Here is an 18,633-nt window from a genome sequence, read left to right as displayed (position 1 = left end):
GGTGTACCCAGAGTATGTAGTGAATTCTTGAATCTCTGCCATTATGGGGGGTAGGTTATCCTCCGGCTCGCGAATATATAAGAGTGTATCATCCGCGTATAGGGATATTAGTTGTGTGGCTCCCCTCAAGTTGATGCCCCTATTGAAGTGTCGAAGTCTTATCGCAATTGCCATTGGTTCTATTGTCAGGGCAAATAGTATAGGCGAAAATGGGCAGCCCTGCCTAGTGTCTCGTCCCAACAGAAACATATCCGAGATTGTTTGATTTGTTAGCACCCGGGCTCCAGGTTTCGTGTAAAGCAATTGCACATACCTGATAAAGTTCGGGCCAATCCCAAATGACTCCAACACTGCCAGCAAGTAGGCCCAAGAGACAGAGTCGAAGGCCTTCTCGGCATCTAATGATACGGCCACAGCGTTCCTGACAGGGTCAACCTGGGCCAGTATTCCAAAGAGCCTGCGTAGGTTAAGTGCCGTGGATCTAGCAGGGACAAACCCATTCTGGTCAGGGTGGACCAGTGTTGGGACCGCCGGCAATAGCCTGTTGGCCAGTACTTTGGCGAATATTTTAGCATCTGTATTAATAAGAGACAGTGGCCTGTAGGACGACATATCCTGGGGAGGGCGGCGTGGTTTAGGGAGAACAGTTATTAACGCCTCTCTCATGGATGGAGGTAGCATATTACACTGAAGGGATTCCTCCCAGACCCGCAACAACAATGGAGCAAGCTCCGAACTAAATTCTTTGTAGAATTCAGCACCAAGGCCATCTAATCCTGGAGCTTTATTGGACGTTAAATCTTTAATCGCCACAGCAATCTCATCTGTAGTAAGAGGCTGGTCCAGTGCGAGGCGGGTCTCATCATGGAGTTTTGGCATTTTCAGTGCCGAAAGGTATGTCCCTATCTCGGTGGGCGATTTAGTGTCTCTATTACTATACAATCGTTCATAGAACCCCGTAAACTCCGAATTTATTTCGTCCTCATTCACTATAACCGTACCCCCAGGTGTCTGTATGCTGGTAATACGATTTGGGTGTCTGTCCTGTTTGAGCAAGTTGGCAAGGGACCTGCTCGCTTTATTGCCCTCGCCATATCTGCGTGCACGGATCGGGGATGCCATGTACTGCACCTCTCTAGAGGCCAGTTTGCTGAATTCCTGAAGATGTGACTGTATGTCCGCCAATGTGTTCCTGTCATGGGTGCGAGAATAAGTGTCCTCCAGTAATTTCAGCTTGCCCTCAGTCAGGGACAGTTCCACCCTGACTCCCTTAAGAAGACCAACAGATTTAGACAATAGCGCACCCCTGACCCAGACCTTAAAGGATTCCCATACCGTGGAGTATTTATCGACTGAGTCTATGTTGATTTCAAGGAACTCAGCAATCTCAGTGTGGAGCCCCTCCACCGTCCCGGGGTCCCGGAGCAACCCCCCAGGCATCCTCCATCTTCTAGGGGGTCTAGGGCAATTGTGAAAAGTGACTTCAAGTGTTATTGGGGAATGATCAGATAGAGTGCGGGCTAGTATTTCACATGTCTCTACACCAGCAATTAAAGAGGGGGAGACAAACCAATAGTCAATCCTGGACTCGGAATCATGTACCGAAGAGTAGTAGGTGTAACTCCTCGTAGTTGGGTGGAGAGCTCGCCAGGCATCCTCGAGGACAAGCTGAGACAAAACATTTTGCATAGCAAGAGAGGCCCTGCTAGGTGCTCTTACAGTTATGCTGGATCTATCAAACACCGGGTCCATAACAATATTGAAATCTCCTCCCCAAATTATGGTGTGGATGTTGACAGTAGCGATCAATTGATATACATCAGCATAGAAAGTGGGGTCATCAATATTAGGCCCATATGTGTTGACCAACAATATCTGCTGTCCCAATATCGAGCCCCAGACAAGTGCGTATCTGCCCAAAGGGTCCAGTTTATGGCCATCGAGCCGGAGCCCAAGGTTAGGGTGTATAAGAATGGCAACCCCCCTGGATTGGGATGAATAGTTGGTATAGAACCTGGACTTGCCCCAGCCGGACATAATGACCTCATTATCATTTCCCATAGTATGGGTTTCCTGTAGCATAACGATTTGGGCACCATGTCCGACAATGTAATTACCCACTTTTTTGGCTTTCGAGCGATTGTTCAGCCCTCCCACATTCCATGAGATAAGTTTAACCCTCAGAGCATGGACAGAGCTTTACCTGAAATATAATATACGGGTAATAACCAGAATGTGAGGAGGGCCTTACAAAAGGATTGTGTGGGTAGTAACGGACGATTCCCAGAGAAAATATCATGTCTTTTAGACCGTGTAAGTGCACTCAAGACCACAAGTACAAACAGTAACCAACTAGAACTTCCCAAAAGAACCTTCTCAGAGCAGAGACCCATGTAGAGGGGGAGCATACTCATTTTGCAGCATGGGACTCGAAACAAACATTCCCAGCCTTTCCCCCCTCCAACCCACCCGCCACCCGCACCGTCTCCCCCAACTCGACAGTGTGCGACCCCAAACTTGTGGAATACTCCCGGGGTAGCCATGTTGCCTCACATGACCGCCATCCCAGGCCTCCAACGCCGCCACTCACAGAAGATGGCTGACTGTAATCACAGAACAAAAGGGCCCGTGGCATGGGGCCTAAAAACTCTTAATGTCGAATATGAAAGCATGCACTTCCTAGTCTGCTGGTCGAGGTCTATTGCTCGGAGCCGGTCGCTCTCCCCTTGGAGGGAGGGGTATAGAAGATTCAATATATAAAAGGGCCTCGGATGGGTTTTCAAAGAAGTGCGACCTCCCTGCGTGTTGGATTCTCATTTTAGCCGGGAACATTAAGGCATATTTGATCTGTCGTTCTCTGAGGAGCTTCTTGACCTGCTCATACGAGCGTCTGCTAGCCTGGACAGAGGCGGAGAAATCAGGATAGATGTGTATGCGATTGCCCTCGTAGTGCAGCGTGCCCATCTCTCTGGCCAAACGGAGGATTGTGTCTCTGTCTCTATAATTTAGTAGACGAGCGATTATAGTTCGTGGTGGCGCCCCAGGTTTGGGAACCGGTGCTAAGGTGCAGTGTGCTCTCTCAACAAGGAAGTGTTCAGACAATGTGTCGGGCCCAAATAAGGATTTAAAAAGTTCTTCCACTTGTCTCTCCATTTGGCCCTTGCCGAAGGATTCGGCCACACCTACCACTCGGACATTGTTCCTTCTGGACCTAGATTCAAGATCCTCGCACTTACTCTGGAGTTTGTTCATAGTGTCTTGGATATGAGCTATATCACGACTGTGTTGACCAACAGTATCCTCGGTGGCACCTATCCTTCCCTCTGCCTCAGTGACACGCGCACTTTCCTTATCGATTCTGGCCTTCAAGGAACCTATGGTAGCAACTATCTCATCCAGTTTGGTATTTACAGCCAGAAATCCGTTTTGAACTAGCATGGCCAATTTATCCTCTCTGTCCAGCGTCACATGCCCGCCCTGCTCGTCCTCACTCTGCTGGGTGTCAGTTGGCTCAGATTGACTGACCGCAGTGGTGAATGTGTCCATAGGGCCCTTCTTCCTAGGGGTCTTAGGGGCTCTGTTGGATCTGCCAGGTTCCCCATGATCGCAGTAACTATATTTATATATTGTATCTGGAACCGGTTATCTGCAGGGACGAGACCACCACCCCAGGGAGCGGGCACGAGTGGGCCTCAACTAGATGCGAGATAAGGATGGACTATATCTTCTTGTACCAATGATGTCAAGCACACCCGCAGGATATCCAGTATACCGGCCTCCAGAGGTAGACACCAGAAGGCAGCAGATCGGCCGCGTATCTAGTGCAGCGAAGTACTAGTAATAGTCACAACGAGCAGGGATCAGTCACAGGAGAGCGTAGGGTGGATTGCGGCCCGATAGACAGATAAACAGAGGGTCTGGAGAGGCAAGTAAAAGCGGGAGGCCCGTCGCTCAGAATCAGGAGTTCTAGAGATAAACCCCCAATCTCCCTCGGGTCGGAAGCCCCCTCACCTAGCAGGATATTCCAGATGTCCCCGGCGTCCAGCCCGGCTGGAAGTGGCCGCACGCAGGGGCCTCAGCATTCCGCAGCACAGCCGGTCCCGAGGAACGTCGCCTTCAGAAGCAGGAGTGTGGGCTCCGCGCTCAACCCGGCCGGGGGCCAAGCGGGGAGCAGGCGGAAAAAGCAGGGGGGGCCGCACGTCCGATAGCGGGACCAGGTCTCAAGAGGGAGCGGCGCCAGCGGCACCTATGCCAGGATTAGGCGCGAAGGAGGGGAAGCCCCGCCCAGATCAGGCCACACCAACCAGCAGCCGCGGCACTCGGGTAGATTCATCCGGAGCCGGGAGCCGGCCAGGGAGCGCCGCTCGTGTCGGAGTAACTTCGCGGGGGCAAATCTCGGAGATGAAGCACTTTTCCCGGCTCAAACTTCCACAGACCGTGCAGGACCCCGGCAGAAGGAGATCAACCAAGTTGCAGCAAATCAGTCAGCCGGAATGCGGATTTATAGGCTCAGGATGTAGAGGCAGCGCGGGAGCCACGGGTTTAGGCAGCCATTTTCTACGTGCGCAACAGCGCCCCCAATTCATATTTCATTCTAAAGGACTGAGAAACAAACTTTGGAAGATGCCCAAATTGAACTTGAGAATTACCTTTTCCCTATAAGAAAAGCGAATAGCTCATTGATAGAAGTTGAATTTCATATATTTCTCTCACTGAAATTATGAAACACATTATTCCTGGAGATTGCAGTATTCTTTGCCCTTGTTCTCACTCCTTCAAAACAAATTGGGTAAAACCTACAACATAGGGTGGACTGCATAAAAGCATCTCCAAAAGAAAGATTTCAATTTAAGAATTTAGAAGCTTTCCAGTTCATGCAAGCACCACTCCAAACACCAGGCCTTACACCCAGCCACGTGTCAGCATCTGCCACCCACCCGGTTCCCACACACTTTTGGTATGACGTTTAAAGCACAATATATGCGGGGACAGGACGAATGGGAGGACGAGCAAAGAGTAAATGCACAAAATGGTCCTGCTCTTCCCAACTGGCTGGGGACCCTACTGGGCAGACCCCAAATAATTGGGAGGCGGAAACAGCATATGTATTTTTTATTTATTTATTATTTATATAGCGCTTAGGACAGTCAAAGCTCTGAGGCATCAGAGCGCTAAAAAGACCACAAACAACAAACCGATAACAGATAACAACGTAACTATCCCAGGCTGAGTAGGATACAGAAGAAGAATCGATGCGACATTCAAGCAAATAGGAGGGTTTTCAAGGCACGTTCAAAGCAGTCAAGCAAGACACAGCCCCTCAAATCTGGAGGTAAAGCATTCCAGGATTTCAGTGCAGAGTGATGAAATGCACCCTGACTGACCAAAGCCAATTATGTTCTTGGCACACCTAGGATGTGGGTATCATTTGATCTTTTAGTCCTTCCACTAGGAACACAAGACAACCTTTCTGAGAGATAAGCTGCACTTTGACCATTCAGACATTTATGCATCAACAATAGAAGGCAGAAGGAGATCCTTGCAGCCACCTGCAGCCAATGTAGTGCCCGCCTGGCTTCAGATATATGTTCTATCTTTCCCATGCCTTTAACAGCATGTACAGCGCTATTTTGAATAGCGTGAAGTTTGGCTATTTCGCCTTTCCCTAGACCCTCAAGCAAACAACCACAACAGTCTAGTTTAGTACCAATAATGGCTCTGGCAATTGTAGCACAACTTTTCTCTGTCAAGAAAGGTCTTAATTGGCTTAGCAACTTAATATAGTAAACGGAAGAGGCAACCAGGAAATTCAAATGGGTCTTCGTGTTTATCTCCTGATCAAAGACAACTGCAAGCATTTTAACTTTAGGCAGGGTAGCAATGGTGGAACCTTCCATAAACAATATTAATGTAGTTTGTATCTAGCTTCCTTAGTCGAGCCACTGTCCTTGCTATTATCAAGTCAGTTTTAGCATCATTTAAGGCCCAACCATTGTCCACCATCCATTGTTGGATAAGAAAAAATATCTTATTAATATTTCCAGTATCCAGGTCGTAGTTGCCAGAGAGCGGTACAAGGGACTGAGAATCATCAGCGTAGATGGTGTATATTATACCCCCTGGATCTAGAAACTCGAACACTGACTTTGTGAAGACCAAGGTGTCTCCACCAAGGTGGGAGACAAACATGACCCTTGTGGTACCCCACAAAGCACTTTGAACGGATCAGCACTAGCTTACTCTATCTAAACAGTTAGTCAGAAAAGAGTTTATCCAGTTGGATGCAGCCACTGACAATGAGGCGGAGTGTTAACAAGTATATTATGATCAACCAGGTCAAAACCCGCGGATAGATCAAGAAGCATGAGTAATGCAGTATCACCATTCTTCATGGTCTGTAAGATGTTAACTTTCAAGTCCAGTAATGCTGTTTCCGTGCCGTGTGCAAATCTAAAACCAGATTGCTGCTGACTTAGGATGTTATTTGCAGGTTAAAATGCTTGGACTTGAAGGTAGGCAACATGAACAAGGATCTTGAGCAAGCAAGCAACATTTGTGATTGACCTATAATTGGCCAGATTATTAAAGTCCAGCGTAGACTTCTTTAACAGCAGGGAAATCAAGGCCTCTTTAATGCTACTCTGTACATGAGTTTCCACAAAGGATTTATTAATTAACTTGGTAATGATTCCAGTCAAGGACGGCGCACATGACTCAATAACCACCACAGGACAGTCATCTTCCTTGCAAAAGGTGGGCTTAAGTGGAGTCATGATAATGAAGACTTCATTCTGTGACTAACATGAACTCAAAGCAAGTCTTAGAGGTGTCAGTCATTGATGCAGCATCATCAAGCTTTGTTCTTTCAAGATTAGTACCTTTGCTAGAGATATTATCTCTGATCAACTGCACTTTCCTCACATTGGCTTCCTGGATCGTCATGCACCATGCCATGTCCTTGGTAAGTTTAGTTGCCAAAGGGCGTGTGTTTTCAATCAATTTCAGAATTTTAAATAGTTCTCTGGTGTCCAAGCTGTCATTCTCAATCCTTTCATCATATTCTGCCTTTTTGGCCTGAATAATAGAAGACTTATGAGTCTTAGATGCCAGAGCACAGGCTTCCCTATTTTCCACAGATTTAAATGTAAGCCATTTACCATAGGCTTTACGTTTGGCTACTTTTAATAAATGGACTTCAGACGATTACCAGGATTTAGAGCTCTTTTTAGAGACACAAGTTTTCAGGGGAGCCACCTGATCTAGTGCATTGGCCAGTGGGGAATTATACACATCGGTGAGAGAGATGCACGAGAGGAGTAATCGCCTTGGGAGGTAATTTCTGCATGTTCCTGGAGGTGATAGGGATTCTTTCTGGTTTCAGTTTATGTAGCCGCATGGTAGATGCAGTGCTCCAGATATGATTTTGAAGTGGGAGTATTATAGTAGATTTTTATTTTCACATGTCAAAAGCAAGTCACATGAAACTCAACAAATGATACATAACTGCATTAAATTATGTTCAGTCAACGCAGGTGTATAAATGATCAAGAATCAGCAAGCACAACAAGTATTCACCAAGGTAGACGAATGATAAAGAAAGAAGAAGAAGAAAGAAAATAAAAACATTCATGAGAGTTAAGGGCACAGTAATTAACAGTGGTTACATAATGGAAACATTAGCCATATGCATCTAGGAATTATCCCCATATATCTGTACATTTATCAGTGTTTCCAGACTGCTTATAGATGGTCCTCTCATACGTGGATATGGTTAACAGTTCCTCCACCCAGTCATCAATACAGAAGGAAGCAGCTGACTTCTATTTCCTCAGGATTATTTCTTTTAGCAACCGTCCATGCCCGGGGTAGCCAGACTTTCTTACAAAATGGTACCTCATCCAATGGAGATACATCTATGAGAACCAAAATTGATGATGCATTGTAACAGTTCAGTTTAAAACTAGGCCCAACCTTTTGCGGACCCCTTCCCAGAAGTCTCTTGTTTTATTCCAAGTCCAGAGTAAATGACTCAATGAGCCCCTTGCCGGTCTGCACTTCCAACCTTGATCACTCTCCAGATGGTGTCTCTTGAACATACGTTCTGGAGTCCAGTACGCCCTAAAGGGGATTTTAGTCTCAGACGCTCTTAGACCCCAGTCCATGCTTACCAAGTGAACATTGTTACAGCATCTCTGCCAGCAGCCCTAATCAATTGATTCACCTAGCTCATCAGCCAGGATATTGGACAGCTCAGGAGCTCCTCTACGGCTGGATAGCAATATTCCATACATTGTTGCGACTGGATGTAGTTCACAATTGCAAAGCTCCAGCGCTGACCATGCTGCACTCTGTGACATCGATTGCACAGGATCAATTTGGGCAGCAATGACTCCCTTCAATTGCCTGTATTCTGCATAGGTGCAGTCACTGAAGTCAAAATCCCGGCGGAGACGTGCAAAGGGGATCCATTTCCCATTGTCAATCAAATCTTTGATGCATCCAATTCCTCCCAGGAACCATGATGGCCAGAAGAGTAATTTCCCTTGGATGGTCAGTGCCGGATTTAGCCAGATCGATGCATCTTGCACAAGTATGGATCACTTCCTATTCGACCAGACTTGCAGCGCCAGCACTCACGCAGGAAGGCTAGTGGGTTCTGTAGTCAAGATGATCTTGTCAACGTCGTCAACAAGGCCTTATGTGCCAAGTGAGAGACACTATTGAACTCCAATATGATGTCCTCCAGTAGGTCTTGCTCAGAACCAACGGTCCGACACAGATGTGTAGCTGTAAAGCTGTAAAGCTGTAAACGCTAGTTGATAGTCGAAGAAGTCCGGCAAAATTCATACCGCAACCTGGCCAAGAAGCACAGGCCGGCCCCTAGACTTCTGTCTAATCGCCTGCAGCCTCTGCCCTCCCCCTGCCCTTGCCTTTGGGCACCCACTGGTCTGTGCTGTTACACAAAACCCACACTTATTATGACTATTACTTTTTCCTGAGTTTAGAGCTCACGTCCTGGTCATGACTCATAGCATATTGTTTCTCCAGCACTTTGGCTTTCTCAGATAATCTCTCCGACTCTTTCTTTCATTTTCCTGCAACTTTCTGTTTTAGACATCAAAACACCTCGCATATAGCACTTCATTGCCTCCCAGACAGTTGAAACGGCGATAACATAAGTCCTATTGATTACAATAAAGTCTTCAACCACATTCACAATCTCCACTTTGATGCGCTCATTCTATAGCAAAGCTGTGTTCATTCTCCACCTGAAGGATTTAGTAAATGTGTATTGCAATGGGAGGCATAATGATATTGGCGCGTGATCAGAAACCCCGATTATTCCTATTTCGGAGTCACAGCAGCTAGGTGTCACACACCAGGCAGTCAGAAAAAGATCAAGACCCGAGTAGACATCATGTCATGCAGAGTGAAAACTGTAATCTCTTTAAGATGGATGTTCTAGACGCCAAACATCTGCCAGGTGTAACTCATCTATCAAATTTCCTAGTGATCTCCTACTTCGGTTGGGTATTCTTGATCTGTCCCCATTGCAGCGGTCAAGTAACGGGTCCAAAGCCATGTGAAAGTCTCCAGCTAGAATAACAGAATCAACATTACAGTTTTGGATAAATTGTGCAAGTTCATGGAAAAATATGGAATTATCCGTGTTGGGCGCATATATATTGCATACTAATATCACAAAGTCCTATATCTTAACAGTGATAGAAACAATCCTCCCATCCTTACCAGCATTACTGTACAGTACCTTCAAATGCAGATTCTTTTTGATTAGAATCGAGACACCCCTTTTTTTAGATGTGAATGTCGAAAAATAAGTCTGACCCACCCAGCTCTGTCTAATTCTATGCGCTTCAGCATCAGTGAGTTGGGTCTCCTAGAGTAGTGCAACACCACATGACAGATTTTAAGCAAGACAACACTTCCTATTTTTTTAAAGTATGGAGTAAAATGATTTTTTAGGGAGTAAAAATGTAAGTCAAATTCCTATTGAGAGTATTTTATAAGCAAGTAAAAATATGTTTTAACTGGGAAACACTGGGCACAACAAGACAATGGAGTAAAATAACAATGATGGGCAAAAGGCAGAGGCGGTCCTACTGGGCCTTGTGAACATTCGTAACGTGCAAGTGCAGAGAGAGAGAAGGGACGGGGGGTAAGTGCTAAAGGTTCCACAGAGGGGAAAGTGCCGCAGAGACAGTTGCAGGGCAACTGGTAAGTGCAAGGCAGTGAACACTAGGTAGGAGAGTGGCCACCTGCAGGTACAATAAGTGTGGGTTTTATGTAACAGCACAGGCCAGTGGGTGTTCAAAGGCAAGAGCAGGGGGAGGGGAGGGCAGAGGCTGCAGACGATTAGACAGAAAGCTACGGGCTGACCTATGCTTCTTGGCCAGGTTGCGGTCCACTGTGAGGACCGATGACGGTTTGGCCCACAGTTCCATCACAGGTCCCTCCAATACCTGCCTGAATGACAGCAAAGTCTCCTCCTTAGTACACTCGTCCAAGATGTCTGTCAGGTCGCACTGCACCTTAGGCCATGAAGGGGCAGACAGCTCTAACATTTTGGAAGGGACTTCTTTGCGACTCTGGCTCCGTTGGCATAGACAGCACCATTGATCCGGGACCATATGCGAGGGGACCGGCGTCCAAAGATGAAACGGTGTGCCCCTTCATTGCGATTTTGTTGCATTTCAATGTGGACACCCTGTGGACCATGTGTCTTCGGTTGCATCGACTGGCATGATGCGCAGTCCTGAGTGTCCTGCCCTTTATCAAGGCAGTACAGGCATATGCGGTGTGGGTCCGACACAGACATCTCATGCCTGCAATCCATGCAGGGTTTGAACCCCGAAGAGCTTGGATTTGGAATTGCAACGAACTCGAGGGGCGAAGTAAGAATTATGTAAACAAATAAACTAAGAGCGGTGTTCTTACTAGCGATAAAAAAAGGAACTGAAACAGGGCATGTAGAGGCAGGAAAAGTTTACGATGGGCAGCTGGTGCTCAGAGATAGATCTCACAGATGTGGATTCCGCAGGAAAAAGGAGTCCATTAGAATGTGGACTTCTAGCATGATAATTTACAAAACATGGTTATGTACGTTTTTAATTTTTAATCACAAATTATTTACAATCCACAGGTAAAATTAATAACCAATAAACAAACATGCCAGAACATCTAAATGTTAATGTCTATCCATGGTTATCCAAACTCTTTAGGATCAGGGACAAGCATCTATGTCCATGCTACTAAGCGCAGCATTAGACCTGCCCCTGAGCCATTTACCATAATTGTTAACCATGGTCAAAAATGTGGCCAGACATGGTAATCCATGGACTCTATACATGGTTGAACATGGTAAAACCATAGAGAATCATGGTTTGTCCATGAACTTAAAATCAGGGTTGCCAACTTGCTTCCTCTAAAGCAGCCCTGGCAACTTTTAACTCCCCGATTCCTATAGCCAGGGGCTGCCTACTGATTTTGCCTTGTTACTTCCAATGGGAAAACTTTGAAATGATCCACAACTTCCCTAAAGTATTGAAAACAGTTACTTACTGGTTATTAATTCTTTGAATACTTATTTGGCTTGCTTTCTGCTTTTAATATGGCATTTCCAAATTCAGTACGTACCTGCGACTGTAGAGATTTCTTTTAATGCGCAACTTTATATAGGAGTATATTTTTCAGTAATATATGGTGTGGACATTCATTTGTGTGCAAGTTGTACTTTAATGCTTTTCCCTTTGCCCTTACTGATAGGAAGACTTGACCGCTCCACCAGATTCAATTGTGAGAGTCAGGAATAACTTGAGGGAATCGATGTGCACACAATAAACATTGATCTTCCTAAGCCCTCAGCAGAGGACTTGTGGAAAAAATCTCCATAACAATGTTCAACACACAGAAGATAAATTAGAAAGGCAGAAGGAAAGGAAGATTGCAGAGAACTACAAACTAGAACTAGCATTTGTACAGCATGCTCAGCACTCTCTAACCAATAGCTAGAGCGGAAGGTTGTATTCCGAGGTCTACATGCGATACATCATCTGGAAATTTGGATCAGAACAACGAGAACAGTGAAACAACAGGATTAACTGACCACCACATAGGATTCCTCAAAGAAAAAGAACATTTAGAATGAACTCTACGCTACATGTTTTATCAGTTTTACTGCAAATCAGATGTTCCTTCATGTATGGCTGTTGAGCGTGAATAGTGTTTATGGCCAGAAAATCACAATAGCATTCGTATTAAGACTAGTTCTTAGGTAAGTAGAAACACAATGAGAGGGTGTAATGGCGTTGTGGAAGCAGTTATGTTATTTTATGTTGATTTATACTGTGCACCGCTGCCATTTTCATGGTCTCCAGACACTCTTACCAGTCTTGTTGCCAAACGCATTCTTGACGATTCTGATGGCAGCTGGCCGGAGGGGTACCAAGAACTCTCTGACATTTTGCTGTTGATCACAAAAAGGGGAAAAAATACATAAGATTCAAAGCTACTGGAATGGGATTTTACGGAAAGGGGTGCTTGTCTTGATAATGCAACTGCTATGTACCGACTTACAAGCCAAGGTGCCGTTTTCCCCTGCTGCAAAATTAACACAAGGGCAAGACAAGGGCACCCTCTCTCTATTCATTGCCATCCAATATTTAAAAGTAATGAATGCCTTTGAAGATTTGCTGCGGAAATTCTGATACTACTAAATTTGTATCACACAGTTTCAGATCGGATTAGTAATGTCACTACAAAATATAATCATGTACTTTTCTAGTCAATGTAGGGATAGATTTGCTTAGGACTAAAAAATATAACTACATAGATTACATTATCTGTAAATAAATTAACACAAACTAAATCAAATCAACCGATTTACCAATACACCATTGTGGATGTTAATATAACATTCACATAATTTAGATAACTAGAATGGATCACGAATTATCAACAAGAAATGTGTATAGAAAAGGTTCAGATGGCTTAAGTTTTGCCAATCACGGACTAGCAGAATAAAGGAAATATACTTCCCATTGGTATTTTCTTGCTAATAAGATACAGTGCTTCTCCTATACATTTCTTATCATTTGAAACAGCACAATGCGCTGTCAGATTTCAAAATCTTCAAGCACCCACCAAGGTGAGGGAGGGCAAACGTATGCCTCTTCGTGGTCCGCTTAGTTAGTTAGGGCGTCATGAAAGCAGAATTGTTAGTGTGTGTGAGAGGTGGGTGGAGAGCGAGTTTGTTTTTTCTTACATATCACCAGATTTCACACTCCAGAGAGGTAAAAAAGGGCTGGTATATTTGCCATGAAAAGAGCACATCACTTGTAGTAAATAGTTGCAGTATTCAAAATGAGTTACACATGGGAGTGTGGAAGAAAAAATGCATTTGTATAGTATGAGGTTTTAAAAGAATGCAGACAGAAGTTACTTACCTTATCTGGTAACGTTCTTTCGATGGGATGTTGTTAATTTTTTCCCACCTAATACGCTGGTACTGCTTTGGGAGTCTGTCATAGATGTGGAATACATCGGAGGACACAATCCCCTCAAAGAACAAGTTGCTTACCTTATCTGGTAACGTTCTTTCGATAGGATGTTCCTCTGACGTATTCCACATCGTACCCTCCCAACCTGCCCCTCTACAGAATTTTTTATGCGATTGCAGCTTATGTTTCCGCAAGGCTTTCTGCAGTCATACTGGCAGGAGATTGGTGCGACACGTTCTGGGAAAAAACTACAACTGAGGCTACGGAGGCTCTCGAGGGACAACGTGTCGACATCATCGACGCAGGACGCCCACGCCGAATAATTTTCCAAAGCAGCACAGCTGTGGTCATTACCGGTCATAGATGTGGAATACGTCGGAGAACACAATCCCCTCAAAACGAAATTGTAAGTGAACTCAAACAAAAGAATGTTAAAAACATTAATATGAGAAAATTGGCCTTGTATTCAATGCACCGGCCCGATACTGAGAGACTCTGTTTTGAATCATATTTGCTTGGTGTCAGAATGGAGTATCGAAACCTGGCACACTAAAGCTGTATTTTGCTTGAATGCTAGCTTTCAGCATTTACTTATGCAACCAGATGTTTATGTAGCAAGTGAAGCTGTTTCAAACTACTAGTGTCAAGAGTGCGTTTGATTTAATTGAAAAATGAATGCTCACCCGCACGCTCAGGTCCGAAGATATCCTCTGTGGAAGCGGCTGAAGCCCACTGTTCCTTCTGAAGCGCCCTGCTCCCACGGTAAGTGTATCCCCTAGGGTTAGGTAATCCTGAAGGGAAAGGCAAAGTTGTTAGGTAAGATTTTCATATTTGTGATAAATCTTCCTGACCTGTGCCAACCCCAGAACTTTTTTCTTGGACTTGGTGATTATTTTCCCTTGTCACTGAGTGAAGGAGAATCTTTTTCCCCTCTCATCTAATCTTTTCCTCTTTTTATTTGTCTCTCCATAGTGTGTGATAGGAGTTTTAGTTTCCTATAACCTTTGGGCTTCGGCTGGGTTGCTTCCCTGTTAATTTCTGCTTAATGTACTTGGGTTAACTACTGTTCCCAAGGGGTAATGTCACAACCATAACCCCTGGCTTGGGAACTCAGGGTCTCGGGCCCTCGCCACAGGATTCCTGCAAGGCCCCAAGGGCTTAATCATGCCCCTCTCGGCTGTCCTGGAGCCAGTCCTGGCGCCTATGGCGCCATGCTCATATGGCAGGTGGAGTTTCCATTGGGGAATGGACCAACATGGCTACCCCCACAAGGTTCGGGTTCGGCGTGGAACTGCATCATGCAGTCTAACATCTAGGGCGTGGTCCGCCCTGGAGGCACCTGGGATACCTGCTGGGTATTTAAACCACGCCTGAGCTGAGGCACGCGCTTCGCGTTGTTCTGCACTTGCATCGTGACGTTCACCAAGACCTGCCCGCAGCATCCTTGGTCTGCATCTACAGGTAGAAGAACACCATTATTCCTCCTTACCTGTTCTGTATGCAGCTCCCCAATCACTCCGGAATCTTCCCTGGTGCTCGTCTTCTTCCTCAAGCAACATCCTAGAGAGGAGAGACAAGAAGAGGACAATTAGTAAGCGTTTGTCTTCCGATTCCATTACCTTCAGACTCTGCTTACTTACCGAAGCTCTCCTGGAATTCAACCGCGGCCTGGACATTTTCCACACTACGCTCCGCTTTCACCTGGCCGCATTCTTCCAGGAACTTCTCGGCGACCTGCAAGGAAGAATAGCACAGGTTAGCCTTATTCAAAGGACGCACATAGCGCCGCGCTTTGCGCATTCTTTTACCTTCTCGAGCACTGCCCTCTCCATCAGCTCGACGTCTTCATCACCCCTTCTGCATCTGCGAGAGAAGGAGAAGGTTAACAGGGAAACAACAATTGCGGACATACATCCTTTTAAAACTAAAGATTTACCTCAAGTGTGGAGTCGCAGCCGGCCTGGACTCCCGGGCCCACGCCAGTGAAGTAACTTGGCCGAAAGGTGCCCAGCCACGACGCGCCCCTGCACCGAACGGCAGGACGGAGAGCCCACCTTATCGAAATACAAGGTGAGGGAGGCTCGCAAGGGGAACACTTGGGAGGCGGGCCCCGAGAGAAGGTGATTGTGGCTAAAACTGAACTCCTGTCTTCCAGAATAGACCCACGGCAGCACAAGTCCCCGGGGGCGGTGAATCCAACCCAGAAGCACTCCAGTCCAGTCGGGTGGGGTCCCTGTGGATACAAGGTGAGCGTTACAGGTAATGAGGGATTTTCATCCCCCTTTACATTTTATATAGTGAGCCTCCACACCCCACCTTATGTAGAGTGCTGGGGGGAATACAACGTATCCCCTGCTTATTAACTGTAGTATTTATGTTACAATTGCAAGTTTACTTGAATGGCTGGTGGCAGTGGTTTTAACTTAGTGATATTTTAGTCTTATTACTCGCAGGCTGTTCTAAATCAGCCTCGGTAATGCACAGAAGGGACAAAATTTTGCTAAAATGGTAGGTTCCTTCTCTTTTCGCCATTTCTCATTAGCTTGTAGTTTGAGGTCTTCCCCTGTCATTCTAGGTGATAACAGCAGTGTAAGTGTTGTCATCAGCGGGAATCCTTTGTATTCCCAGCTGAGGCTCCAGAGTGTGAGAAGGCAGGAAGTGAGGGAGGAGTCCAAGACTCGGCAGCCCTTTGTCTTTCACCTTGCCTGAAAGGAACCAAATCCCAGTGGGGGGCTGACTATCCTGATTGAACAGCCAGACCACCCCTTTCTGTAAACTGAAACACCTCTGTATGAGCATGATATAAATAAAATATCATATCAGACTGCAGGGAGTGATTGCAGAAGCTGTGCTGTAGTTCTTGATAAACATTCTACCACTGGTGCTTAAACCAAAGAGGAAGCCGGCTGTAGGGACCGGAGAGCCTGCTGTGTAACTGGAGCCTGCTGTATCCCATCCTTCCAATCGACCTCAGGGTCCCGAACGCAACGACTCCTACCAAGAGGCTGGTGAGATCCACTAGTCTCAACTAAACATGCATTTTAATCCATCCCACGATGTGCTGCGACATTTCTGGGCTGCAATACCCCAATAACCTTGGACTATGAACAATTGTGCGGTGCATGGTCTTCCGAAGTCCAATTCTGTCTGAAACTTTGGTGGCCTCCTCCTGGCTCTCCAGAAAAATCCAGAGCTGCGAAAACCTTTTCTAGAAGCGTCCTCCTACGACTGCTGCTTTTGCAAGTTCCCATCCAGTGTCCAGTTCTTTCGTCTCCAGACCAAAAATCCAGGGACCGGGTCCTGTGCTGCTGCATCCTGAAGGCATTCACTCTGAGGCTCTTCTTTTCTCCTAAGGTACTGTGTGGGCTTGGGTAATACTTACCTTAAATCTGGTGTGCATCCTGTGAGGCTGAGTGGGTGATTCATGTGGTTGGAAGTTTGCCAATACCACTTGCCCAGGCCAAATGCGTGAACACATATATGGAGCCTTCTCAGAAGTCCCTGAACACTAACTCTGAACGTGAATACTTACTTATTGAAGAAGATCTCGTATGAAACACTGACTTTCCTGCAATTGAAACCTATCTCAACCTGTCTACAGCTGGCTCCTAGACCACTGGGGCCCCTCTTTTGCCTCTGAGAAAAGTCAGGCAACAGACCAGGGAAGGACTGGATAAGAAACGGCTTCCGTCTTAAAAAGTGTAACAAGTGTAAAAGTACTTACTTGCTTAAAGAATTAGTGTGGTAACTATCTCTGTGAAAGAAGAAGTTACAAACTGTCCTTAAGTTATACTTACCTTTGAGTTGCATTGTGCCCTCTAAAAAGTATATGCTACTTTACTTACTTTGAATGGTGTTTCCCTCCTTCTGAAAAGTAATAAGTGTTGTTACCGTTTTATCGTTGCTTAACTGAATGAGTGTAAAAGCTTACCAATAGTGTTTACCAACCTTGAATAACATTGTGTTATTTTTAAAGTGTAATTGGGTTTTGCTCCGCCTGATCTGCTTTTTACAGAACTAAAACAGTCTAGAAGTTAATACTGGCCTTATGAGTTGCTTGGAGCCCCTCTTAAAAGTATATGGTTACTTACCTTGAATAGTTGCTGCTCTTCTAAACTTTTAACACTGGGATCTGCCTCCCCTGAAACTGCTTAGAGTATTTCCAAAATAGTCATAGGGTCAATTCCTTACCTTGAAATGCATTGTGTTTTTATTAAAGTGTAATAGGGTTTTGCTTTACCTCATTTGCTTAGTGCATTCTAAAATAGTTAATGAGTGTTCATACTTATCATTGAGTAGCTAAAGGCCCCTCCAGAAAGTATGAGTTGTTTTACTATCTCTGAACTGAGTTCTAAAAAGTAATGTTGCAAGGAGTATACTTTTAACAGAGTTGGTTTATTATGTTATTTCATAACTGAGTGTCACCTCATGACTGACAGGGTCTACTACTCTTGAATTTACTGATTGTATTCTAAAAGTTTATCTAGCCTGGTTTTTACTCCTCAAGAACAGCTGATTTCATTCTGAATGTATTATAAGTTTGGCTCACCTTGAACTGATGGTTGCTATTCTTAATAAAGTTATACTTTTGGGTTGTATCCCCGAAGTATTGAGTTGGTTTTTATAATTGTGTTCATATGCTTTTTGATAGGACTTATTTCCCCAAGATTTATCTGGGCCTACTTGTATTTAAACAAACCATTTATTTTTACAATACAAAGGGCCTCATCACGGGTTGGGCGCCATCCCGAGGGAATACCGCTGGGATACCGGCCAACGCTAGTAGCGCTACTGCAACTTGGTCCGGCACAATTTACGCCAGATTACGAGTTGCGGGGGCAGTAAATCCCCATTGGATCCTGGACCCAATGGCGTTGGGGAGCGCTATTACAGCCAGCAGTAATAGCACTGAAACGGCCAAAAATTGTCATTTTATTTACCTCCAGCAATAAACTGGAGGTAAAAATGCCATTTTCTGCCCAACTCGTGTTTTGGACAGCCCTTAAATGTAGCGGTAATACCGTTATCACTGCATTTAAGGGCTCAGGCCAAACTCGTGATGAGGCCCATACTGTTTCTGTGTTTCTTTGGACCATATGTATGCTTCAACTTCTTT

The 18,633-nt window shown here is 45.3% G+C and overlaps 1 protein-coding gene across 2 annotated transcripts in view; it reads right to left on the bottom strand.

The window, feature by feature from the left end:
* RBM19 (RNA binding motif protein 19) overlaps positions 1–18,633 on the bottom strand; it is a 1,396,549-nt gene that overhangs the window by 1,176,879 nt on the left and 201,037 nt on the right. For both annotated transcript variants that reach the window (XM_069619226.1, XM_069619227.1), the window contains exon 8: positions 12,406–12,484. In XM_069619226.1, coding sequence (XP_069475327.1) covers positions 12,406–12,484 — 79 coding nt within the window. The remainder of the gene's footprint in view (positions 1–12,405; positions 12,485–18,633) is intronic.

Source organism: Ambystoma mexicanum, chromosome 10, assembly GCF_040938575.1.
Source record: "Ambystoma mexicanum isolate Mex_15411 chromosome 10, UKY_AmexF1_1, whole genome shotgun sequence".
NCBI lineage: Eukaryota > Metazoa > Chordata > Amphibia > Caudata > Ambystomatidae > Ambystoma > Ambystoma mexicanum.
Note: the sequence above shows the minus strand (reverse complement) of the source record. Positions and strands in the feature narration are given on the sequence as shown.